The sequence below is a fragment of the Aquila chrysaetos genome, chromosome 3, assembly GCF_900496995.4.
Source record: "Aquila chrysaetos chrysaetos chromosome 3, bAquChr1.4, whole genome shotgun sequence".
NCBI lineage: Eukaryota > Metazoa > Chordata > Aves > Accipitriformes > Accipitridae > Aquila > Aquila chrysaetos.
Window position 1 is genome coordinate 79,014 of NC_044006.1, and position 25,635 is coordinate 104,648.

The 25,635-nt window shown below is 45.2% G+C and overlaps 2 protein-coding genes and 1 long non-coding RNA gene across 7 annotated transcripts in view; 1 reads left to right on the forward strand and 2 right to left on the reverse strand.

The window, feature by feature from the left end:
• LOC115339318 overlaps window positions 1-14,192 on the reverse strand; it is an 82,547-nt gene extending 68,355 nt beyond the window's left edge. The window contains exons 1-2 of one of the 4 annotated variants that reach the window (XR_003922682.1): window positions 14,083-14,192; window positions 12,868-12,992 (exon numbers count right to left, since the gene is read on the reverse strand). This is a non-coding gene — a long non-coding RNA (uncharacterized LOC115339318). Of the gene's footprint in view, window positions 1-6,066; window positions 6,563-12,867; window positions 13,047-14,082 lie in introns of those variants that run through there. The other 3 variants (XR_003922679.1, XR_003922681.2, XR_005932121.1) reach the window with 3 other exon arrangements.
• EPB42 (erythrocyte membrane protein band 4.2) lies at window positions 7,799-18,161 on the forward strand. Its single transcript, XM_030009066.2, has 13 exons — window positions 7,799-8,028; window positions 9,974-10,159; window positions 10,855-11,085; window positions 11,682-11,800; window positions 12,522-12,644; window positions 13,046-13,223; window positions 13,606-13,744; window positions 14,131-14,234; window positions 14,553-14,795; window positions 15,618-15,935; window positions 16,247-16,404; window positions 16,839-16,972; window positions 17,895-18,161. The coding sequence occupies exons 1-13, from the start codon at window positions 8,019-8,021 to the stop codon at window positions 18,043-18,045; spliced, it is 2,094 nt and encodes a 697-aa protein (XP_029864926.1). The 5' UTR covers window positions 7,799-8,018; the 3' UTR covers window positions 18,046-18,161.
• Window positions 18,162-18,639: 478 nt separating this feature from the next.
• CCNDBP1 (cyclin D1 binding protein 1) lies at window positions 18,640-25,580 on the reverse strand. 2 transcript variants are annotated; one of them, XM_030009070.2, is made up of 11 exons: window positions 25,446-25,580; window positions 25,299-25,358; window positions 24,604-24,683; window positions 23,874-23,955; window positions 23,342-23,438; window positions 22,054-22,127; window positions 21,679-21,755; window positions 20,948-21,201; window positions 20,487-20,547; window positions 19,430-19,476; window positions 18,640-19,044 (listed from the first exon to the last, which is right to left on the reverse strand). In XM_030009070.2, the coding sequence occupies exons 1-11, from the start codon at window positions 25,510-25,512 to the stop codon at window positions 18,936-18,938; spliced, it is 1,008 nt and encodes a 335-aa protein (XP_029864930.1). In that variant the 5' UTR covers window positions 25,513-25,580; the 3' UTR covers window positions 18,640-18,935. The 2 variants fall into 2 exon arrangements, with proteins under 2 accessions (XP_029864930.1, XP_029864931.1); XM_030009071.2 differs by lacking the exon at window positions 25,299-25,358 and having other exon boundaries at window positions 25,446-25,565.
• Between the last annotated feature and the right edge of the window lie 55 nt (window positions 25,581-25,635).

Sequence of the window (25,635 nt, forward strand, 5' to 3'; positions counted from 1 at the left end):
GAACTGCAGCAATTGCCTTAGAGCATTTATAAAGGCTTTGCTAAGCATAAACATGAACAATTTCCCAAAGAGAAAATTAATGTGTGTGGGGACCCACTTTACAATACTCTCTGGCTTTGTAATCTCATCCCCTACTAGTCTGAATCTATTCTAGGACTAATAGGCACTAGTAGTGATCAGAAACCCTAACCAACACAGGCAATCAGTCAATGCATTGGTCCTAATTATTTTGGCATTATGCATTTTGATAAAATTGCAGTGGGGGCTGGGGGAAAGGTTGGGTATTTTTACTTTGCTCCAGGTCAGAAACTTCTCACTGTACTACTGGGAGAATTGGCCAAACTTGACTATGAGATCACTCGAGAAAAAGCAGCTTATGACATGTATTTTTGTTTTGTACTGGCACTACCTTCAAGCTGCTCACGCCTGCTGTCACACACTTCACCCAGCCCTTGATCTGTAACTTACAAAACCATTGTATCTACTCTCTTAACTCATGTCAGAAGAAGTTCCATCTGTTTCCTTTCATGCAGGTATCATAAAGCAGACAGGGAAAAAAAGACTGATTTTTCTGTTTGCAAAGGCAGATACTTTGCAATACTTCCAAAAGTGCTGAGAAAGCACAGGATGGGAAGAAAAGGCTCAGGACAATATAAGCGGAAGGACGTATGAAAATTCACAATAACAGTCACTCATCCTCACTCCACAAAGCTGCTTAAAGTACATCATCATCCTCCATGAGGAAGGCATTATGTCACCCACAGCTAAATGCCATCACTGTATCCATTTATTCCTTGCAGAATTAACAAGCCAAAATAGCAAAGATCTGAATGTTCCCAAGAGACAATTTGACCTTTTCCTCCTGACAGCACCTAGTACTGTCCAGCAACGCAGTCCCAACTTACCCCAGAAAGAGTGTTTCACAAACACAAACTGACTCTGTGACCCAGATTAAAGAGGTCTCATTTAAATTTCTTTGATTTAAAGCCAGCAAAATCTTCAAAACATTTTATTACATCAATTACAATATTTTGCCACCCACACATATACTTACAAGGGATGTGGAAGCTTGTCAAAACTAGTCAGCCCAGAGAGACTGGAATCAAGAGTGAAAAGGGGACAGATGGACAGGGACACAACACACAAAGACGCAGACACACACAGTCAAATTCAGATTTCTCCAGGCAAAGGAGAGGGGAATAGGTAGCTTTGCACCTATCCATTAAGTCTTGCAGGATCTTGAAAAGTCAGGGTATACAATCCTCTACCAGCCCCAGAAAAGGTCTTGATGGTATTTCACATAATCTCATTAAATCTTGCAAGAATGCAGACTGTCATTACATTTAACACACAGTACAGCCAATCCATTCAAATTCCTTCAGTATTTCTTCTTAAATACAATCCAGGAATTTCAGACAGTGTTTGTCACACGAGCTTGGAATGACCTCATCCTAATTAACTATTTGTAAAGGAAGCCTGCTGTTCAAAGGAAAATCAGCCCTAAAGCTTGTGCCAAGTTCCAAGCTTTGCAACACTTGGGGCTGCTGGGTTTTCAGTGTGTCAGCATTATTAACTGCACTCAGCAACCACACCTGGTTCAGTTTCAGTGTTAAAATGCAGATCTGGCCATGTACAGTGCCATGTACAAGAAACACACATTCTTCCTGCATTAGACGTATGACAACTCTTCAATTAAACTAATGATTATTACAGAGAAAAATGTGTAAGTGCCCAAGGAAGGATTTAAATAGCTTTTGCCAAACCTACAATCTTTACACAGCCCTTAGTCAGAAGTCAGTGGGAGTTGGTGGAGTAAAATATGGCTAATTATCAGTATTTTTCTTTATAAATATGCAGTTTACATCTGAGCATGCCCAAGAGGCTGACCCAGCCCTCATTCCATTCTGATCGCTCAAAAAAAATCAAGCGAGCACTAGCTGGTATGACACATTCCTACTATGAATTGGTCTTGAAAGACATTAAAATCAATCTCCAGGATGGTGAATGTTTCTCCCCACCATTCTGTTCTCCTGATCTAAGTTTCTAGAGCCTTGATTCAGGCAGTCAATTAAATTTCTACCTTTTTACAGATTAAAAAAAAACCCACAAAACAAAACACAACCAAATAGCCAGCTGGTAGTTTCAAATCACTTGGTTCTGTCACCAAAGCTGCATTGCTTTACCACTTGGTATCTACCACTCTTCTGTACTGAATCTGGAGGGTACTGCTCACTATAAAAGACAAAAGGCACAGTGTAAGCATTTCTTGCTGCTCTAAAGAAACAAGAAATCTCACCAAAAAGGAAAATTCACATCTAATTCATGGATGTGCCATGTAACATAGACACAGTAACGGGGAAACTTAGATGCATGTAATTTTTGATCACTATATTCAGAAACAGACCCAGTTATTAAAGATGCTCACGTAACATTTTAAGCTTCTATTTTTATAGGTAATAAAGATGATACAATTTTTATGGATTTATGTTTGGACCTGTAAAACAAGAAGAATCTGTAATATCCAGACAGGATGGATACTTTCAAGGATCCTACAGATCACTTTTCCTTTAGATTTCTACGAGCATGTCAGGGACGTAGTGGATACAGAACAGTGACAACACTTACCTAGACATGGATGAAGTTTTTCAGAAGCAGCAGTGCAAGAAGTGAGTGCAAAAAGGGTATAAAATCTGCTCATGACATAAAGCCATTTAAATTACTGAGGACTAAAAAACTATCAGGAGGTTCAGAGGGTCCCAAACAAGGCAAAATAGATGGTAAGAATCAGTGAAATTCAGCTTGGTAAATGCACAATAGGAAAGCAATTTTTAGTCAGCCATTATGCAGAGTGTTACATCAGCCATATCAAGTGCAGAAGGAGACCTCAGCACAGACAGCTCAACTGAGATACCAGCACCTTGTGTTTCTACAATTCCCACAAATGATGTTAGACTGCAAAGGAGACAGGAGGGGACTACTACAAAGAACATTCATGATTAACAAGAACTCTCAGAGTGATATTAAATCTTGCATATCATGACAGACTCAGTCTTGAAAATCATCAACTACAAGATGATGCCTCACTTGCTGGGGTGAAGCTCATGCGCATTCTTCTGAGGCATCTGGCATTGTGTACTGTCAGAGAGCACATTAAACTGGATAAACCTCCATTCTGATCCAGTCTAGCAAGCTGTACATGCTTATGCATTTTAGAGACAAGTATAGGTTTGGATGTGGTTAATTATGAGTGAGTGAATGTTCATTCTTACCAAATCCTTACAATGAAGAAGGGAATTCACTTGGTTGATTTCATGCATCTTGTGCACACGAGGTTACACATGCTAACACTGATGTTAACGATATTGCAGCCTCAAGTTGAGAGGTTGAAATCAGCATAAGCAGAGTGCTGGTCTATTACAACTGTAGTTTTACAAACAACGGTACATATCAGAAGCATGATTAACGTGTGTTAAATGCATGAGCAAATTACGTTCACAGCTAGCAACTGTACAGGACAATGGACTGGAATACATATTATAATAAAGGACAGCTTGAGCTCACACACTTTGACTTCTTGAATAAAAGGAAGCCTGAAAAATAAACCTGGTATCAAGCTGACTTTGTGACTGGAGAGATCAATGAGAAGGACTTACAGGAAGAGGTAGATGTTCCTGGAGCTCCAGCAAAGATAAGCTGGTCCTGTTGAAAAGACTTTCTCTTTTTGGAGCCAGAAACATCTAAGTAATAGCTATGTGGAAAGCATATGAAAGAACCACCCCGTTACGGGTTTGTGTGGCGCGCGGTTTTTTTTGGTAGCGGGGCAGGGGCCGCAGGGCCAGCTCCTGTGAGAAGCTGCTGGAAGCTTCCCTGGCTCCAAGCCGGACCCGCCTCTGGCCCAGGCCGACCCAATCGGTGACAGCGGTAGCACCTCTGGGAGAACAGATTTCAGAAGGGAAACCGGTAGTGAGTGGGGGGATTGGAACGTGAGAGGAACAGCTCTGCAGATACCGAGGTCAGTGAAGAAGGAGGGGAGGAGGTGCGCCTGAGGAGGTTGATGCCCCCACAGCCCGTGGTGAGGCGGCAGGCTGTCCCCCCCAGCCCATGGAGGGGAGCGGGGAGGCAGAGCCCCCCCAAGATGGCCGTGACTCCGTGGGAAAGCCCGCGCTGGAGCAGGCTGTGACTGAAGACCGGCCCGCGGAAAGCACCCACGCCAGGGATTTTTGTGAGGAACTGCAGCCCGCGGAAAGGACTCACGCTGGAGACATTCGTGAAGGACTGTCTCCTGTGGGAGTGACCCCATGGTGGAGCAGGGGCCGAGTGTGGAGTCCTCCCCCTGAGGAGGAAGGAGCGGCAGAGACAACGTGTGAGGAACCGACCCCAGCCCCCGGCCCCTGTTCCCCTGCGCCGCCGGCAGGAGGTGGAGAGAACCGGGAGTGCAGTTGAGGTGGGAAGGCAGGAGGGCTGGGGGGAAGGTGTTCTCAGGTTTGGCTGTACTTCCTAATATCCTCGTTTTGATTGAATTGGTAGTCAATTAAATTGATTTTGTTTCTTCCCCAAGTTGAGCCCGTGTTTTGCCCGTGACCGTAAGTGGTGACTGATCCCTCCCAGTCCTTATCTCAACCCACGAGCCTGCCTTTATATTTCTCCTCATCCCACCGGGGTCGGGGAGCAGAGTGAGCGAGTGGCTGCGTGGTGCTTTGTTACTGGCTGGGCTGAAACCACGCCACAGCCTTAAAACAAATCTGCAAGACAATGTAAGTCAAAAGGTTACTAAATTTGCCCTTTACAGTTCAGACTAAAAAAAAATACTATTTTTCTGAAGTGTCTGATCTTCTTTGTTGGAGGATCTTAGGGCAAGACCTCTCCTACCTTTGGAGGACCCATATGGTAGAGCTACCTGTCATTGTACCTGAAGGACTGTCCATTTGCCCACTTCCTGACACAGAACATACCACTATCAACAGACAATGTTGTACTGAAGCTAGGCAATCAGTAACAGAGGAGAACCTTTGTGCACAACTCCAAATACAGTTGTGCCGAGCGCACAGAAGAAATACTACTCCAAAGTGTTAGTGTAACCACCTTTTAACCACGAAAATACAAAGAACACAAATACTTGTATGTACACTTTAGAAATACCTATCAACATGTCTCTAAGTTCAGAGTGCCTGCATAGACATGCAAATTGCTGGTTGTGTACAGCAAAATAGTGCACCAATCCAAACCCAACTTTTTGACAGTGCAGTTACAATTGCAACATATAGAAGTGGCTGCACCATTTTAGTACTATCAGTAATGCAGACAGTATTTTGGGTTTGCCTTTACCAAACACAAGTGCTGAATCAGACATGAATGGCATTTGAACTAAAAGATGAGACAACTGACAGAAAACCAACATATGAGAAACCCATATTCCAGACAGAAAGAAAGGTGATTCACAAGTAGGAAAATCTCAGCACTTCTGCTGAATGTTTTGACCTCTGTAGTGGCCAATTCCTGTGTCTTTGTCTCAGATCTTGGACAGAAAACTTCAGCTATCTAATTCAGGATTGCAAATTTTCACCAGGTGGAATACCTGAACAAGCACTTGAGTGCAGCATGCAGAAGTCTCTTCTGTGTGCTAACCTTTTCAACGGGCCTTTTTAGCCCATTTCGTTGTAAGAAAAGAGACAAAGGGACAATAAGTAGTTCTCTGTTCACTACAAAGTGCATCCTCCATAGCAAATACTACTTGCAATTGCCAATTTGACCAAGAGATGGTACTATGTGTATACACAGCCATTACAAGGCAGTGGTGACGGGATAAATACCTGCTTGTATCTAAACCACTCTCCGATTTAGATATTCATAAACATGTATACTGCAAAGGTGCTTTTAAAAACACTGATCATGCAAAGAAAGTCAGAGGTTTGAGCACTATCAATTGGCTTACAATTTGCATACACTTAAAGAGCATGAATCACTCATTACATAGTGTGTTTAGCTCTTTATATAAAACACAAGTTCAAGACATACTAAAATCACACATAATTGATATTGAAAAATGTATGTTGACAATAAACTCACGGAATTTTCTGGAAGATCTCCCCAGTGTGCTTATATTTAGTGTTTCCCAATTTCTGCAAATCTGATGACGTCCATGCTTCCTAATAAAAGTGAAAGCAGTCAAAGCTTACATAAGGTAGCAACGGGCCCTTGCCACAAAGAAGGGTAATGATTTCCTGGGATGCATAAGGTAAAGTATTGCCAGCAGGTCAAGGGAGGTGATCCTTCCCCTTTATTCGGCACTGGGGAGGCCACACCTGGTGTGCTGTGCCCAGCGCTAGGCTCCCAAGTACAAGAGAGACATGGACATACTGGAAGGAGCCCAGCAAAGGGCCACAAATATTATGAAGGGACTGGAGAACCTCACATATGAGGAAAGGCTGGCAGAGCTGGGACTGTTCAGCCTGGAGAAGAGAAGGCTTAGGGCGGGAACTTGTCAACGTATACAAATACCTGAAGGGAGGGTGAAAAGAGGACAAAGCCAGGCTCTTTTCAGTGGTGCCAGTGACAGGACCAAAGGCAATGGGCACAAACTGAAACACAGGAGGTTCCCTCTGAACACCGGGAAACATTTTTTCACGGTGAGGGTGACTGAGCACTGGCACAGCTTGCCCAGAGAGACTGAGGAGTCTCCATCCTTGAAGATATTAAAAAGCCGTCTGGACATGGTCCTGGGCAACCAGCTCTAGGTGGCCCTGCTTGAGCAGTGGGGGTTGGACAAGATGACCTCCAGAGGTCCCTTCCAACCTCAACCATTCTGCGATTCTGGTGAATCTATACAATTAAGGCTATGCTTTAAATGACTAAAACTAAGAGAGTTTGTGTTTAGCTTAAATGATGCATATAAGCAAGCAATTGTAAAGTTCAATATGCAAATACTAAGAAAAACACTGAGCTCACTGGACCATGTTGTGCAGCAGCTATCTAGTATAAGTCTAAATCTCATTCTCAAACGGCTGCAACTACCTCTGAATACATCAGTGCTTATGTAAGATATGGGTCCCTTTTTCCTATTGTACATGTGCCTACACTGATCTCTACTTGCTATTTTACGGCCTAGTCATTCAGTATCTTCAGATTCCTCTACAACTTTTCCAAAGCTGCCTCCCTCATCTTTACTACTCAGAATAACTGAGCAAGCTTTGCCACCTCATGTCTTTTTATCAGCTTCTCAAATTTTTCATGAATTTGTGGAAGATCATAGATTTCTGGAAAACTACTGGTGACTCACTCCACAGTGAAAACTCTTTATTTCTGCTGTCTTATTTCCCATCGTTTAACCAATTATTTATCAATGCAGTGACCTTCATTGTATATTACGGCAACTTTAAGAATGTATTTAGTCCAAGTCTCCGGTGTGATATTTTTAAATAGTCTGCAATACGCTACAGAAATTTTACTTTTTTTTAGTTGTTGCTTTTAACAAGTTTCCTCATTTTGAAGTGGTTTCACTTTTTTGAATTAGGCACAAGGGCAATGGATGTATTGACTTTTTTTTTTTTTAAACTCCTTGAAGGGTTTAGGGTTTAAGTAGCTTAGGGTCAATGCTGGAGAGCAGCTCTTCAACACTTATATTTGAAGCGCATCCTGCGCATTATTGTTTAGAGCCAAGTGAAGATTTGCATTTCCTACTCTGGGGTCCCCAGTGCACAGCTCTTTGAAGAAATTGTCACCAGCTGTCTTTAAAGCCTTCACATCCCACTGTGGAATTTAACCTCATTTGTAGGTAGGAAAAGTCGCCCCTTTCTGTGGGTCTCCTTTGCGTGGTCTGAGAGATAAGAGTCCTCAACTTCTGCACAGCAGGCCAGCAAGATAAGCTGAAGGAGAGGTGGCAACATCATGTCCCACCCTGTATAAAGAAATTGAGCAAACAACTTTGCAAGTGGATAATTTTTAACGAAAGTTGAAGGAAGGAGCCATCGCCCATCAGAGCAAGCAGGAGGTGAAGACCTTCACGCTACAGGGAACTAGACATGGGCCAAGGTAAGCAAAAATCACTTTGGTTAGTCCCCAGCATTTGGCAGTTGTCTGTCAGGAAAAACAACTGTCCCTGCTCCAAGACAGTGCTCGTGAGGGTTGTAGAAAAGGTGAGCTTCTTACAAGGCAGGAGCCAAGAAAGTGCTCTTAAGGCTGAGGGAGTTCAATTTGCACGGAGGACTGCAAGAAAAGGGACAGCAAACAAAAGATGGTATCAATGCCTAATACGAATTTGAGAGAAGCAGTAAAAGGCAGCCAAGGCAGACATGTGAGCATTTGGAAGCAAAGGCAAGAGAATTATCCTTAACATAGGGGATAGGGGCCAGGGGGTGGGGGAAGGTAAGCCAGACTACAAAACTGAAGCAGAGAGATGCCTAAGTGTTTTAGGCACTTGAGCAAGGAGAGGGTCCAGGTTCCAAGTAACCTTGAAGGAAGTGACAATAAGATCCAAGAAAAGTCATATGAAGGAGAGGGAGCCAGACTGCATATGAGTCACCAGTCTACAAGACAGCCAGAACAGACATCTTCATCACAGAGAAAAAAACATACGAGGTCAGAGCTGGCTCTGTAAAGCTTAAACTGGTACAGGGCTATGAACTGGGAACAGCCATAAAGGGATTTGAAAGCCAGACCAGAATCATTCACTGAAAAAAATGCATGACAGAATTCATATAGCAAAAAAGAAACAAAGAACACAATCCAGTGGGACTCCCACAACAAACACAGAAGGGACAACAGCAATGGGAGAAGGTATCAATGCAGAGGACAAGGCAAGTTAGACATAAGGAGAGAGCAGACCAGTGAAAACTGCAAAGAGTAGTAGATGTGGCTTTAGCACAGGAACAACGGCTTTAGATAGCAGGCGAATGCTCTGTGGATTTTTTTTTTATTTTTTTTTTTAGCTGGAACAAAGGGAGGAGCCTGGGTCAGCAAGGGGAGGTAGGTGACAGGATGCGTCATACAAGGGGCAGCAGTTACAACCTACAGGTCCAAGGATCTTAGTGATCAGTTGGGAGCTGAAGAGATAAGTGAGGTCAGGATGATCCCAAGGCTGAGAAAAAACAGGGTGTTATCCACTTCTCAGCAAAAAGTCTGGAAAGATAAACACCACCAAAACCAGAAGAAAAGTACAAGTATATAATCACACTACAGCCATTGAGCACCAAATTGGGTGCTTGACATTGTGACAATTTTTTTCTCTCTTCTGGTGCTGGACAGAAGCATGTATGATGAGTATGATGCATGTATAGGAAGGAGAAGGAGGAGCTCTTCTGTCTCCTGCAGCTCTGGGTGTGAGAGTGCCAACTAATGTGCTGCAAAGAAAGAACAACTGGTGCTTGATTTGCTGTGATCCAGCACAGTTCCAGGACTATACAGCCACATTGCATTTGAACCAGCAGTGAAGTCTGCGCCAGTTGCTGGTCTTTGGTGCATATCAGACATAGACAGTGCAGTAACTGTTGGAAGAGCTTGCACCCACATCGCAAGTGGGGTAAAACAGCTTGTCTTCTGTGCACAATTTCAACCATGTATCCATGTGGAAAGATGCTGCTCCGAGTGCCATGGGTGCCCTTGAGTACACAGAGCAAGACTCCAAATGTAGTCACAGTGCATGCTCCGTACTAACCACATAATCTATCATTTGAAGGCTCAGGTCTGTTCCATGTCCTTTCCTGGGCAGGAAGGAGCTTTTACATAATCACTTGGTTCACTTAATGATGCTAAAGTATAAGCAAAGGCAACTCATTAGCCACTTGACACAAGAACAACCAAGCTCAGTGTGAAGGCCCTTACAGGGGTCCTTACTGGGCAGAAAGTCTCAAAGGCAGGGGGGCACTGTCTGAGTGGAAAAGCACATGAACAGCTGTTTGTGCATCTCAGGATGTGGCCCAGGGCCAGACTGCGGGCCGCTCACAGCCCCAGACTCATTCTGTATCTTCTCACACTACAGGTCTGAGCATTGAAAAATGTGATTTCAAGATCACAATGAACAACAATAACCACCACACAGAAGAAATCAGCACTGAAAGGCTTATGGTGAGGCGGGGGCAGCCATTCACTATCACTGTGAGCTTCTCAGCTCCAATACACAACTACCTGCAGCAGCTGAAGAGGACCCTCCTCATAGTACAGACAGGTAACATCATTACCATACCTATCACAGCTCTGGTCCTCCAGCCACCTGAGGAACAGAACTGTTGGCAAAAGCCACCTCCAGAGCTGGACAGAGGTGCCCACATTTAGAAGTGAGGCCAGCGAACTGTTTTTCTAAGGCAAAGTCTCCTGCTGCTGGGACTGCATGGTCAAAACGACATCTCTTTCCAGAAGAGACAGTGCAGGACAATAACCAATGCAGGTTCACTACTCTATGGTTTGAAAGTACTCATGGGATCTCTCCTCTCTCCTGGCTTTTGGTTTAGGAATGTTCAAACTTAGCTAGCCTGTTACAGATGTTTTCTGTTACAGAGTGTTTTCTAGTGAGACCCCTGAGAAGGGCAGCAGCATTCAGCCCCAGCTTGTTTTACCATAATCTGAGCATTTGCCTGTGACTTTTGTTATAAGATACTGAATGCCAGGAGCAGGAGGTCTGCACCATTCTGGCTGTTCCTGGTTTCTACAAATCTATGAAATACACATCCCACTTTCAAACATGGAGGCCTGAGTGCAGTACTAACCTCAGGAAGATTCTGTATGCATTAAGCTGGTAAAGGGTTAAAGACTCTCTCCCAAGAAAGGAGAGCTATGGCTCCAAATATAGACAAGGTCCCTGCAATCTGCATGGGGTGAGGCTGCATGTCTAGAATAGACACAACTAGATCTCTTTGGCTGCAGGATCACATCCTTCCAAAGCAGATGGAACCCAGACTGAGTTTCCCATCTCCAGCCTGGGAGACCAGAAGCAGTGGAGCGCAGCACTGGAAGAACAGGACCCATGCTTCTGGACGATCTCTGTGAACACACCTGCCAATGCTCCCATTGGCCAGTACGCTCTGCTTTTACATGCCTCCAAGTCTGACTGTCTCCTGGGCAACTTCACCCTTCTCTTTAATCCCTGGTGCCAAGGTATGTAGTCAGAAACAGAAAGGCAGGCTGGGATCAGTCACTTCACGAAAACAGCTTTTGAGCTCTGGCACTCTGCCTTCATGGAAGTGGAGGCTGACTCACCTAGTGCTCCCTGCCACTCCTGCTCTGCTCCTCACAGCACCTTAGGAAGGAGGTAGGGGCTAATAAAAGCTCAAAGCTGCCTGCCTCAGCACTTCTGCCCCATTCCTGGAGTACTCCTGTCCTCCTGCTAAGGCAAAAAATGTTTGATAAAGTGTTTCCTATAATTAAGATTTTAGGGTGAGTCAAGATTCTAATTGGTCTGATTAAGGCCACTCTATCTGTCTTAGGAATAGAGAAGTCAACAGCCAGCAGAGTAAAAGAGCTAGCTAGTACAATAGCCTAGGTCTGGAGGAACTTTTTGAACAAGGAAACAGAGATGACAATGAAATTCTTCTTTCCTGTCTGATTCAGAATCATTGGTATTTTTCCAGGGCAGAATGCCAGGGACTGCTGAAGTCCCTGGAGTGCAGTGAAGTCTGCTGATGTTAAGAGAGATGCAAGTGCATCTGAGACTAGGAATGCTTTCTTCCTGATGCTTTTTTCCTCTGATCTAGATGATGAGGTGTTCTTGGCTAATGAGGCACAGCGGCAGGAGTACATTTTAAACCAAGAGGGTGTCATCTACTTGGGGACTGAAAATGCAGTCCTAGCACAACCCTGGGACTTCAGTCAGGTAAGCAAGAGGTCCAATAAGTCTGCTCTCTTACAGCCACCAGCAGAGGAAGGGTGCGTATCTCCTGTGTGTACCCATTTCCATGCTGTGGCTTTGATGAAAGAACCTGCTCTCTGCACTCACTGTCTTTGTCTAAGCCTCTGCAGGAGAACAGGGACCTGTGTATGAAGTCCCATAACCCAATATATGTAATTTTAGCTACCTTCTCAGGCTGCCCTCTATGACGAAATGCATTGATCTATATCTGGGCCTTGTGTGCCTTCCTTTCATCAGCAGATATAAAAGCATTTAACAGAGCTTAGTAACACTGTCTCTATTTTACAGGTAAAGTGAGGACAAGTAGATCTTCCAATTTGCCCAAGGCCATCTGACACAGCCAGTGATTAGAACGGGATTTTACTCCACTTTAGTGCCACCAGATCACAGAAGTACCTCTGTGCCAACCTAGAGGGTGCTCCAGAAAAGCAACAGTTTCCCTCAATCAAGGGATGCAGTATCACGCTAATGCATTTCCCACCTTGCTTCAATAAAGCTGTATGTCTGTCTTTAGTACGTTGTGCTCCCCCTCCAAATTTCTGCCTGGAGTAACCCTCCACAGCCCACTTATACAAGACTATCAGCAGAAAGGGAGAAATAATCTGCACAGTTACAAACCCTTGCAGGGACTCCAGAAAACAAATGTTCAGGCTGAATTTCCTGAAATGATGTGTTCTTATTTCAGTTTGAGGAGGATATTGTTGACATCTGCTTCATGCTGCTAGATGTAGGTGAACGCCATCAACGAGACAAGGATCACACCCAGCGCAAGAACCCTATTTACATCTGCCGCACAGTTGCTGCCATGGTAAGGAAAGCAGACAGCAGCCCTGACACTAGCAGAGGAGACCTGAATGCAGAGCAAAGACTAGCATCTTCTCAATCCCAGTTTATGGCAACCCACTGACCAAAGAGGAAGCCTGCCCAGGGCTGTTCAAAACAACACCTCCTGCCCATCTCCAGCCCTTGTGATATTCCTGCCGCAGACAAGTAGTGCTGAAGGAGTTTCTTAGCAATGACAGTACACTTACTGAATAAATCTCAGGGGAGACTGTTGCACCTGTTCTGCTCAGCCATGGCCTTCATGCTTTGCACAAAAAATCCTTTTGGTTTCATCTGCCTTGGGAGTAGCTTCGTCAAACAGGATGAGGTGTACCTACCAAAGAGAGGCAATTCCTTAATCCATCCTTCTCTCCTCCTTCCCTGCAGCTGAACTGTGATGAGTTTAGAGGAATCCTGACAGAATGTGGGACTGGGCAATACTATAATGGGACACCACCTTCCAAGTGGCTGGGAAGCAGACCCATCCTCCAGCAGTGGGTTGCATCGCAATACAAGCCTGTCCGCTACGGGCAGTGCTGGGTGTTTGCTGCAGTCATGTGCTCAGGTACAGCGGTGGTTCAAAGACTTTTGTGTTGAGCAAAGCCTTATTTGTTCTGTAGAACCTCTAGCATATGCCTAAATTCCTGGATTAACACAGATCCCAGTAACATAACCTCTAATCTTTAGGTGAGAGGCAGATCCTCGGAGTTTCCTCATCAACGTTCAGCATCACTAGCTTTGAGATAACAGAGTATCAGTGCACACCGTTCACAGAACACATCTATGATAGCTTATTTCCTGAGGGGGCAATGCCTCTTGCAAAGTCCAAACAGCAGGCCTGGTGCCATTCCTAATAGGCCTAGCACCAAAAAAGGCTCTACATCCATCAGCAGAGGCACCCTTAGGGGAGGATGCACAACTGATTCACAGCTCTTTCTTCCGCACAGTTCTGAGGTGTCTGGGAATTCCTACCAGGGTGGTCACAGGCTTTACGTGGGCTCACAACACTAACAGCAGCCTGAGTGTGGATGAGTATTATGACGAAGATGGGACACTGCTTACACAAGACAAGAGTGCCCGTGTCTGGTAAGAAAACATGGCAGGGCCCAAGCAAGAATTTGAGACAATACCTGGATCTAGGAAATGATAGAGGGGGGGAAAAGAAAGAAGTAAACAGCTGCAGGGGGATGGATAGGAGACAGCTCAGCTGAGATCCTGTCTACATGACCTGTTCTTGAGAAACTGCTGCAACCCAAACTGAAGAGTGCCCTATTACTAGCACCCACAAAGGAAGAATGATAGTCTGGTCCAGCTGGAGAAACTCCACTTGTGTCAAAACCCATGGTCTCTGCTCTCCTCAGCATGCGCTGAGCTCTTTCAAAGGAGCATTAATTGGCTATGGTTTGGCTAAAACTTTACTGTACCTCACGGCTCAGTCCCTTGGTATAAGCACGTGATGTTGTCTCTTGCAGGACCTTCCACGTTTGGAACGAATGCTGGATGGCACGAGAGGACTTGCTACAAGAGTACAGCGGGTGGCAGGCACTGGATGCCACCTGCCAGGAAAAAAGCACAGGTAAGGTATCAAAGGCAGGCTTGGGGTGGTGGGGTGAGGGGAGCAGAGCAGGGAGCAAATAAAGCAGTTCAATACTCCTCCCTTCCCCAACTTCCAATGGAAGGATGCAAAAGGACAGGGACTCACCCCGTTGACTTTAAGCACTAAATCATCATTCATGTTTGGTTTGTGCAGCTTGTGTAGTTCTAAGAGCTCTATCACAGCACTGCTCCCTAATGTCCTCCTAGACACTTCACCGCTCCCAATATAGGTCTAAACTAGGCATGGGTCTGGTTGGTAAAACATCTGAATCTTAACTGGGCCTCATCTTCTCTTCAGGTCCATCCTTCTGTGGGCCAGCCCCTGTTCAAGCCATCAAGAAAGGAGACACAGAAGTTGATTATGATGTCTGCTACTTCTTTGCTGCCCTCAATGCCAAGTGCCAGGTCTGGATACAAAAAGCAGATGACACCCTCAAGCCAGCTCTCGGTGGCACAAAGTACATTGGCAACAACATCAGCACCAAGAGCGTGGGCAGTGAACGCTGTGAGGATATCACACACAGCTACAAGTATCCTGAAGGTACGGGGTAGGCAAATGGCTGAGCCCATTCCCTGCCCATGTTACAAGTGAAGATTAAAGGACTAGAGAACAGAGCCATACCAGAGCATTAGGGTCATCCACTTCTCACTACTTCCCCTTCCTGAATGGCACAGGAACACCTTAGTCTTGCTGTCTACAGAATCAAAGCACAGGTCATACCCCAAATTTCATCCTGCTTAATTATGTTAACCATCTCTCTAGAAGGCCACGCCTTTCTTCACCATGCACTTTCCTGTCTGGAAAACCTTCTTTCCTGATTTGTTACGTGTACACTCTGTACATTCACCTCCCGTTACCCTTGTAATATATATATAGATATATTTCAGATTACAGCTTTCTGAAAAGGACTGTTGTGCTCCCAGACATTGTCCAAATCCCCCCCTCAAAAAGCAGCTCCCCCTTTAGAACCTATTACCAAGCGCTGTTGCCCTGACGCAAGCCTACCATCTCATCTTAGCCTATGGCATATTGTCTCCTTGGCTGCAGTCCACCACAAGAGAACACAGTACTGTGCCCTAGCTACAGCCTCTTTTACTCTGACAGATGTTAGCACCAAGGTGCTTTAAAAACTATGACATATCTTTCCAAGTAAAATCTTTCAGGTACATCCAATAAATGTCCTGTCAGCTGAAATTCTTGAACCGCTCCAACCAGAAGCACATCAGGATATCTCTCTACGCTTTTAGAAACCGTTATCTACAGTACTGCCAGGATAATTCAACGCCATCCTTCTGCATTTACTGCTTCACACTAGTAAACAGGAAAGAATACTAAAATATGTGCTCCCTTCTTTTGTGACAGGTTCTCTTCAGGGAAAAGAAGTACTTGACAAAGCCTACAGAAAGATAAAGAAACTTGAGACAACCAGCAGCAGCAGTGAAACACATTTTAGCTCCATTCCTACTGCCTTCGAAGAGCCTAACCTTTTCATCCACCTCCAGTCAGAGAGTTCTCCGCTACTGGGACAAGATGTTCCGCTTTCCATTGAAATGTTTAACCACAGTGGTGGAGAAAAAGCTACTGACCTGATAGTTGGGGCCCAGTCTCTACATTATAATGGTGTGCCCATTACCCAACTTTGGAAGGAAGAGTTTCATTTTATCCTCAAAAGCAACGAAGGTAAGGACTGTACTGGGTGCATGGCTAGAAAAGTATATCTAGTTGTCTCACTTCAGAAAAAATGCACTTAGCCATAAGTTTACAAAAGGTTGGCTGAATAGTTCATTGTAGGTGATTGAAATAAAACACTCTGGCAACATCACCATAGAGATTTTGAATCTGCAAATCCAGCTGGGATCACTTAAGCTTTTAAATGCTGCAGCTTTCAGTACAATGTTGGGCACTAAACACTCCTAGGTGCCACACAGGCTATGACCAGACTGTACTTATCATCTGCATTGACACCTGTATTTCACCACTCTCTATTCCAGCTAACAGCCTACAGGTCTCTGTGCCTTACTCACAGTACAGAAAAGAGCTGGGAGAGAACCATCTGCTTAGGCTGACTGCCATGCTGAGAGTCGAGGACTCCTACATATACTTTGCACAGGAAGAGATCAGCATTTGTGATCCCGCTCTCACTATTGAGGTTAGATCGGTTTATCACTCTGTTACTGCAGCAGTGAGAAAACAACTTTCATAGTCATAAGCAGCAAAAAAATTCTGCTGGGTTGGGTGGCTCTCCTCATGCTGTCTTCTTTCAAAGTACTGAGACATCAGTTTGGGAAAGGTGAGCTGTGCCACACCGTTGTATACAGTACTCCCATGCCTACCTTGTCTATGTGTGAGCGTAAGGAAATCCCAATGACTCCTAACTCACTCACCAGTCTAAAAATCAGAGACTGCAGACGGAAACTGCAGGAGAAGACTGTAGTTGAGAAGAAAGTAAGCTGGACTTTGCCTCTTCTGGCAACTGACAGCTCAGGCTGAGACCTCTGGCATTAAAAAGTCATTTATCTCCCTTTAATCACAGAAGCAGCTCTTTCCTTCTCTCAGTTTCAGCTCATTTACTTCTTTCAACAGTTTCCAGAAAACATGGTACAGTATCAGCCAAGCATAGCAAAGATCAGCCTCCTGAACCCTCTCACTGAACCCTTGGAGAAGTGTGTGATAGTGGTGGCAGGGCGAGGGCTCATTTACAAACAAAGAGAGTACAGGTAAGTGCAAACTGATTGATCGAAATGGAAATGGTAAATGGAAATGGTAAATGCAAAAAGAGACATAATACAAGGTAAAGAAAACCTTGCACAGGAAAGGCTGTCCCCAAAAATAAGTAGGCAACAACATGACAGGAAGAGACTGCTTCAGCATGAAAGCCCCCAGGCATCCCGTCCTTAATTTACAGATAATATGTAAGATTTTCACACTGAAAAGGAGAAAAGCCAGATAACAGAACTTTCAACAGATGTGTAATATGTAAGTTGAAGCCAGTATGACATTTGTGAAAACTTCAACCCCAAAGGCCTAGACAGCAGAAGGAAAGCCCCCTGCCAACAAAAAGGGTAACGAGAAGTACCACAAGACTTAGGCAGAAATACACATTAAAGATGACAACAGTTATAGGTTACCGAAATGAGCTATAACACTTAGAAATTATTTGCTGTTGTTGAGTAATCAATCGCTTTTTTGCTAGCCACTTTAACATATGTAAGTAGGGTAAAACTATACCATTTGTGACATCCTTCCACCCATTACCCACTGTCAGCAATACAGTCCCTGGGTACAATTTTAACAGTGTCTTCCCCTTCTCTACTGAAGAAGCAGCCAAACCCGACTTAGCCAAGTCATCCAAAAAGGCATGCTCTCCTTCACATGAAAAAACTCGCACATCTCTCTCAAGAAGCTGCATTAGGACAAAGTAACCATAGATGCCTCCATGGAAAATACAACCCTCCTGTCGTCTATCCCTCCCAAACTACTGTCAGATCACAATTCCGTCGTGGTAGTTTAGATAGATTTTTTTTTTTTCCTTTCCTTTTTTTGGCACCATACTCCTGTCTAGCAAATGCATCTCCAGGGCCCTGGGAACCAGAAATACAAAGAGATGTGCTTCCTGTATAATCCCTTCTTGCCTTTCAGGGTGGACTCTGTGCAACCTAAAAGCATTCGACAGCTGCAAATCCCATTCACCCCCACCCAAGCAGGGCCCAGAAGACTCACTGCACATCTTACCTGCCTTCAACTCCAGAACCTGAAGAGCTACAAAACTATCGACGTTGCAGCTGCCTGACGCCCAACTTAGAACAGGTCCTGCAGTCCTGTTTACAAAAGAGTGGTCATGATCTGTGCCCTGATCTTAGGCAAGCATAGATGTTAACAGTTTAATTAAAGTTGTATTTAAAACCATGTCTGACTTTGATTATTTGTACAAACTCAACTCTCTCCTGTCTGCCACTATGCCCACCCTCCAGTTTTATAAGTTGAACCTTACTGTGACAAAGATGTGCTAAATGCTCAAGCAGATGCTGCATTTCTCACCATGCATATGTGCTGAACCCACCCCTGCTTAGTCATTTTTCCCTACCCGTGGCAAAAAAAAGGGATATCCTAGAACTTTAAAGTTATGATAGATGTAGCATTTCTCTAGAGATACCCTTATCCCCCCCTATAGATCCTTGACATTGGTAAAGTAGTAAATAATATTTTCTACTGCTTTCTGATGAAATAGAAAGGAGAAAGATAGTTCACTCTTTTCTAAAGTTAGAAAGGAAATAGCAGCAGTGCTGCATATTTTTTAATGGTTCATTGGGCTGCTTGCAAAAGAAGCAAGACCCTTTCCTTCTGGATATATTCTCTGCCACCTGAAAACAGATAAAACCATTCATGCAAATCTAGCAATATTTTATTGTTCTTTGAACCCCATAGTAGTTGTAATGCCTGCAGAATAGGGCACATTCACAGCATTAAGATGCAGCACCACACCATCCCAGGAATTCAAGCAAAATGACACCTTCTGCAATGGCAAAGAGCAACTCCCTGGGAAAGTTTTACCAAGTGGCAGTAAAGTTCTCTCCTAAAAATATTGTTCTCATCATTCTCCCAGGAGCTGGAGAACAGCGAGATTCACTGGAAAAGCATATGCCAGAGCCAGCGGCAGCAACACATGTAGACACAGAAGAGCTAAAGTTGACCATGTGTGAAGTTCTTGATTTTGTTCATGTTGTGATCTACTGCACCAGTTAGAAACTGCACCCAGCCTTCCTCTGATGGTGGACATACATGGCTTGTCCTGCAAAAGTGGAGGAAATTCATTAGGAAAGCCTCCTGGGTGTCTTATACCTATGCATCCAAACACATGGGTATTATGAAGTGCTGACTTTCCACAGCATTAGAACAGGACTGCCATAGCCCCAGAGTGCTTTGAGCAAGGAAGAACCCACATCCATGTCCCTAGTCCCAAACCTTAACATATACGTGTGTGCCTTCAGTGCAAACCAATTTCATCCCTACCATCCTTTTCTTACTTCCAACCCTTTGTGACTGGGTAACATCATAATTACTCCAAAATGCCAGCATTTACTGTCTAGAAATGAGTCATCTTTGACAGGAGGCAGAAAGATATCAACCTTCATAGTGGGGAACACCCACCTATAAAACTGTTAACTCATACTCACTTTGTAATCTCTAAGACTTTCTTTAATACCGAGGCCAACTTAGCAGCCTAGAAAGAAACAAAAGGGAAATAAGGTGAGCCAAACATGGAGAAAAAGGGGCTCAGCAGTACTGGAAAAGAAAGGGGGGTGCAGGAATGTCCAACAGAGCCAAGAATGAGCAAAACTGCCACAGATCCTGATGCAGAAGGAAGCTACCCATCACTGCCATGCTGGGAGTGTCTCCCAACCTACTGCTGGCTGGGACAGGTGAAAATAAAGACAGGCTGTTTTTTAAAGCATATGTTAAAATGCTTTTTCCTTTAAAAAGATAAGCCTATTAGAAATTGGTAACTGATATTAAAGCATGAAGTTACAACTGACTATAATGCAATTTGATATTAAGCAATACTTTCTTTTTTACCCCCAAAAAATCAAGCCAGTGGCCAAAGGCATGAAACCAGAATTAAGAATTAAAAAATCTCAGATATGAGAAGATACATACTTAATTTATGATGCAAGGGACCCCTGGAAGTCATCTAGTACGACCTCCTGCTCAAAGCAAGGCCCACCTCAAAGTTCAGTCAGGTTGCTCAGAGACTTGCCCAGTCAAGTTTTGAGTACTGCCAAAGGTGGAGATTCCACTGCTTCTCTGAGCAGCTTGTTTCGGTGCTTAATCACCCTCACTGTCAGAATTTTTAATTTGTATTTTTAATGTAGGTAATTTTATTTGAGCAAGTCTACATTACCCAAGGAAGGAAGTAGACATGCAGTACATCGGCAGCCTTAGACCTCACTTTCCTGAGGTACTGTCATTAGACATGTCTATGGATTATGGTTCAGAGCCAAAGCTCAAGTGGCCATTCTCTTCTCTGAAGAAGTAAAGATGAGGAATGCATTTCCACCTGAAGGAAGCTAAGTGTGCAAGAACCAAAGGGGACTCTTCACCCCTAAGAACTTGTTTCTGAGACAGTCACTAACATCCACCTCTCCCCGACAGTCACCTAATCCCTCCAATTCGACTTCTTCCCCTTCTCTACAGCCACGTGAGTAGACCTCCATGCAGGCTACAGATACTTACATTGAGTCGCACAGCCAACTGGTTCATAGGTGGATACATGCTCAGTGCCAGCTCATCAACACTAGAATAGAAGAAAGGGGAGCAATGGAAGAAAGGTCCTGATAGCACAACTCATGGATCCTGATCAAAGCCTACACCCACACTGAACGCAAGTCAGGAACAGCAGTACATGACAAGGAGATGATGTCAGTCATACCCATGGGATGCTTCTCACTGCCCTCCCAGACATCTGCGTGCCATGAGACATGGCCATAGCTCCACCCCAAGCTACAACATATATTCCTCTCCTAACTTGCACAACTCTCAACAGCCTATGCCATAACAGTCTTCCCATTACACCTGCTTCTACCACCTGCTCACAGCTTCAGTATCATAGAGGTTTTCCTAACCCATTCTCCACACCTCAGGAAAGACAGGGGCTGCTCTGGAGCAAAAAGCAGCTCAGGGAGAAACATGCTTACCTTGGACTGATCTCATTAGCAATGTCTGCAAGATCATCCAGCTGAGCGATCTGCTCTGGAGAATCAACTTTGCCATAAGCCTTCACTACACCCAAGACCTTCTTCAGGCAAGCTTTAGAAGCCTTCATTAATCCCATGCAGGAGCTAAGCAGCTTCCGGTCAGCTTCTGACCAATACGTATCTCTGTTGCCCCGAAAGCCCAGCTCTTCATCTTCCATGATGTCACTGTAGGGGTCTTGCCCTTCCACCAGAGCCTGAGAACATAGATGCACTAAAAACCCAGAGCCTAACATCAATTCCAGCAATAATCAGGAGGAAAGGGAAAACATAATCCAGAAGTCATACAATTTATGGAGGAATCTCTCTCCAACCAGCATCTCAGTTGCAAAATTCTGTTAATCCTAGCAGGACTGGATTAAGAAAAACTAATCCCCCACTCCAATTCAACAGAGCAAACAGCAAGAACCTGGCAAATAGTGCCGTTCCTACATCAACCTAAACACCACCCCCACCCTTGCAATTCAGGACATGGCTTTATGGAAACCTTATATAAAGTAAACCAGGCTTGAGTTTAAAAACTCATTAAGATCCAGGCATAATACAATAATCTAGCTCATATCAGAACAAATCTAAATCAAAGCCTGTATATAAAACAATCCCTGTGTTCCATCGCTGAACCATCACTGCAATACATCACTGCAGGTTCCTCAAAGGCTTAGGGGCTTCCTTACATGTTCCATCTCCTCCAGAGCATCCTTGACCACACCTAGACATGCAGCCAGAGCTGATGCAACTGCTGCCTGGTTATCTGCAAAAGCAAAAGGATGAAAACCATGGCACTGCACTGATTCAAATCAGCTTGCAACAACAGGTTTGAGATCATTAGATCTCGAGATTATAGCATCAAACTTTTTGCAGAGCTCAGAGCTGCACTGTTGCCATGCAAAGAATCTGGCCTGGCTTCCAAGCTTATACATTTTGAAAACAGCTGGGTTTTGCAGAATGTGTGAGCCTTCATTGTACTAGCTGGAATGCCCCTTGCAAGGGCTATTGATATTCCAAGACAACATGTCCTAGTTCTGTTGTTCTATATATACAATACTCACCTCGTGGCAGGTTGGACACTTGCTCACATGCCTCCCACACACCACCAGTTGATACAAGCTGATCTTGAGACAAGCTGAAACAAAACAAAGTCCCCCAAAGTTAGACTCAATAACACCACTCTGCTAGACTGTGTTTTTATTTTCTGCACCAAGGACAATACACAATAGTAGAAGCTCTGCTGGAAAGATGTCACCAACCAGCTTATCACCAGTATCTGTGTAAAGCAAGAAGTGCTGGCTCCTACTGAGTTTAATTATCCATTGGAACAAGAAACAGGAGCCTCTTGCAAAGGCCTCTCAAGGTACTTAGGCATATTATTTATCTTTCAGAATCTATGCAAATCAGAAGTCTGTATTAGCGATTAATGACCTCTGCCAAAGGGCAGTGGCGTGTAATCCGTCAAGAGAAGCAGCTGTCCATAGTGGTCCAATAACTAGCTTTATAAAGTTGCGCCATCATTGCGTATGACAGTTCAGTCCAAAGCAATAACTGCCAAACAGTGCAAATACTATCCAGCGCCTTCATGGGAATCCTGCTCCCAGCATCTTTCCTTGCCACAAACAGGACGAAAATCTGTTCTCCATGGAGGCAATGTACCTGCCTCAAGTCACTGGGACAAGAGGGTACTGCCAGGGCCTTGAGTGTATTCCACCCTCCTAGGAGTTTAGCTGGCTCAGTTGAAGAGTTTAGTTGGCCAAGTACAAGGTCAGCTCCTTTGCTGATAGGAGGTACTGTGAAGAAAGCTAGAAGCAAGGGCCAGCCCTTCCTTACCCTAGGAGATGCTTTTACCCTGAGGTTCTTTCACTGGGCCCTGCTTGTGCTATGTCACAGCTGTGTAGCAGTTATGTCTGCACCCAGTCTCACACTCCCTGGATTCTGACCTGGATCCTGACCCACTGATTTGACCTTCCTGCCTTGTCCTCAGACCCAACTCATTGTAATGGACATGCTGGGCAATCACTGGATAGTGTCTGATGCTGGTTATTCTCTCTGGACCTGACCTTGATCCCAACTTGCTGGCCTGACTTTCCAGCTTGACCTCATCACTGTGGGCTTGTCTGATGATGTGAACTCTCAACTGAACCTCACTACCCTCACCAGCAATGCTCTGCTCACTCAGATGCTGGGGGACAGGGCCTTTGCTGATGAGGCCGCTGCCTCTTCCTGCCTCATAACAATGCTCTGCTTCTGCCTCCCCCCTTCCCTTAGGAAAGAGTCTGCACTTGCTGCTTCCTAACAAGTATACCCGTAACCTTTTCTTCCTTTTTTTTCCTGGAAAATTACTACCTCTCCAATGGAGCACTGAGAATTGTTTCTGTGAGTTGGATCATTCCTTCCACTACTTCTGTGGTAGCATCTCGCACCATCTTCCGAAGAGTAGTACCTGGTTGAGATCAAGAAAGAGCAAGAAAGTTGCCACAAGGTCAGCGCCGACAGAAAGCAACTGCCGAAGATGAACACACAGACTGCTCCGTTTGAGTAGATACACTGTATAAATGGAGTTACAGGTATTTTGAAGGAAGAAACATCTTTCCTAGTTCCAAAAGGACTTTGGACAAGGATCTCAACACTTTAGAAACATGAATGCTCAATCAAGGATACAACTTCCTAAATTATCACTCTTTCACAGACAGAATTCTGCAGGAGCAGGCAAACAAGTGGTTCACTCATAAACATGTCGCAAGTCTACAGAATAGCTGATAATGGGACTGCTTGCTCATGGTAACTTGCTTTCCTACAGATGCCAGATCTCATATTATGGCTCTGAAATGCTGGGTTTCTTTATATAGTGCTGACTGCCCTGCTGTCACTATCTCACCTTGGCCCTTGGGGAGCCAGTAATACACTGTGGCAACTGCAAGAATGGCATTTTGGACATCTTCACTCAGCTTCCGGCAATCCTGAAAATGGACAGGCAAAAAGATTAACCGTGAGTAGTGAATGGCTGCACCGCATTTAGAAAGTCTCACAAGCAATCAGTTACATTCAGATTGCTTTGAGAAAAGGGAAGCATAGTAATGGCCATCTTGCTTGAGAAAAAATTACAGCACAAGAAGAAGACACAGTAAGCAAGGTGTACACATCATAAACCGCCTTATGATTTGGTAACAAAACACACCCTGGTGTGGTGGTCATGCATCAGAGAAGAAGAAGTAGCTGAGATCGTTATTCTGAACTGAGGTCTTTTTTTTTTTTTTTCTCCTCTAAACACAGGTGTGAAACTAGTCTTAATTAACAGCAAAAATATTGCATATTCTCGTTAGATCTAACATCTGTATTATCCAATACCCTGTCTCTATCAGCAACCAGCTGACAGAGGTTGAAGGAAAGAATGTAAGAATACTATTTGGTATGTCTCCCTAACTTACAGTTATTAGTTCTCTGGGCAGTTCTTGAATCGCATTAATACACTCCACAATGCATAGCCCATACCAACATCCCTTGTCTGCGCTGAACCAAATTACTTTGTTTTAGCCACGTGAACCAAGAGACACCTGAAACTTATCAGACACACTGCAATTTCACAGTCTGTGGGGGCTTTCGCTCACCTCTGCAGAAGTCAGTGGAGGCCCTGAGAATGCCAGACTCAGCTTTGTTGCTTCCTGTGATGTTACTTTGAATGTCTGACCTAGAAAGGATTCAATAGGAGCAAAAGAATAAAAAGGAACTTGGGTAAAAGGTAAAAGAACAGAGCAGGCAGATGAGCGACATCTCTGATGCTACTTTGCCCTACTGCTTGATTACTTTCTTCCTTCCCAGCAGTACAAAAGCATAAACTAAATCCCGCTACAGAAGAAGAAAAATTCCAGGGGGTATTAGTGCCACGCATGCCACACGTGTCCTATGTCTGCTTTTTTTCTAGTTTTTTTTACTCAGCTGGTAGTGATATCCACAACCACATTTTGTGTCCTGGTCCACACCACCCTCACCAGGAAGCGCTATGAGCCTTTAACAGAGACCAAAGCCTTTAGGAACCTAGCCGCGACAACCGTTCGATGCCGGCCGCTGCTCTGCCGACGCCAACGCCCCGGAGCGGAAGGCAAGCGCGAAAGCCCGGGCCGGAGACCTCGCTCTCAAGCCAAAGCCCCGCCGCGCACCGGCACCGCGGCCGCCCGCCGACGCCACAGCCCGAAGCCTCCGCCCCGGCCCGCCCCGCGGCCCGGCACAGACCCGGCCCGGCGCCCACAGCGCGGCCCGGCGGCGGCGGCCGCCCCCGCCCGCGGCCCCGCTCCGCCGCCCGTACCTAGCGCGTCCCAGAAGCGCGGCAGCTCGAACGGCTCGCGGCCCTCGCCCGGTTCGCCCTCTGTAAAGGCAGAGAGAGACCCCAACCAGCGGACAGTCGGCTCGGCCCGCCCGCGGCCCCCCGCCCGGCCCCGGTCCCGGCCCCCACCTCGCACCCGCGCCAGCACCGCACGCAGCGCGCCGCGCAGCTCCCGCAGCGGCTCCCGCGCCTCCATGGTTGCGGGCGCTGACCCCGCCCCTGTCGCCCCCTGACGCACGGCCGCGCCTCACATCCGCTTCCGGGGAGCGGCAGGCACGACGCCGCGCCCGGCGAGCGCGCCCGGCGAGCCTGCCCGGGG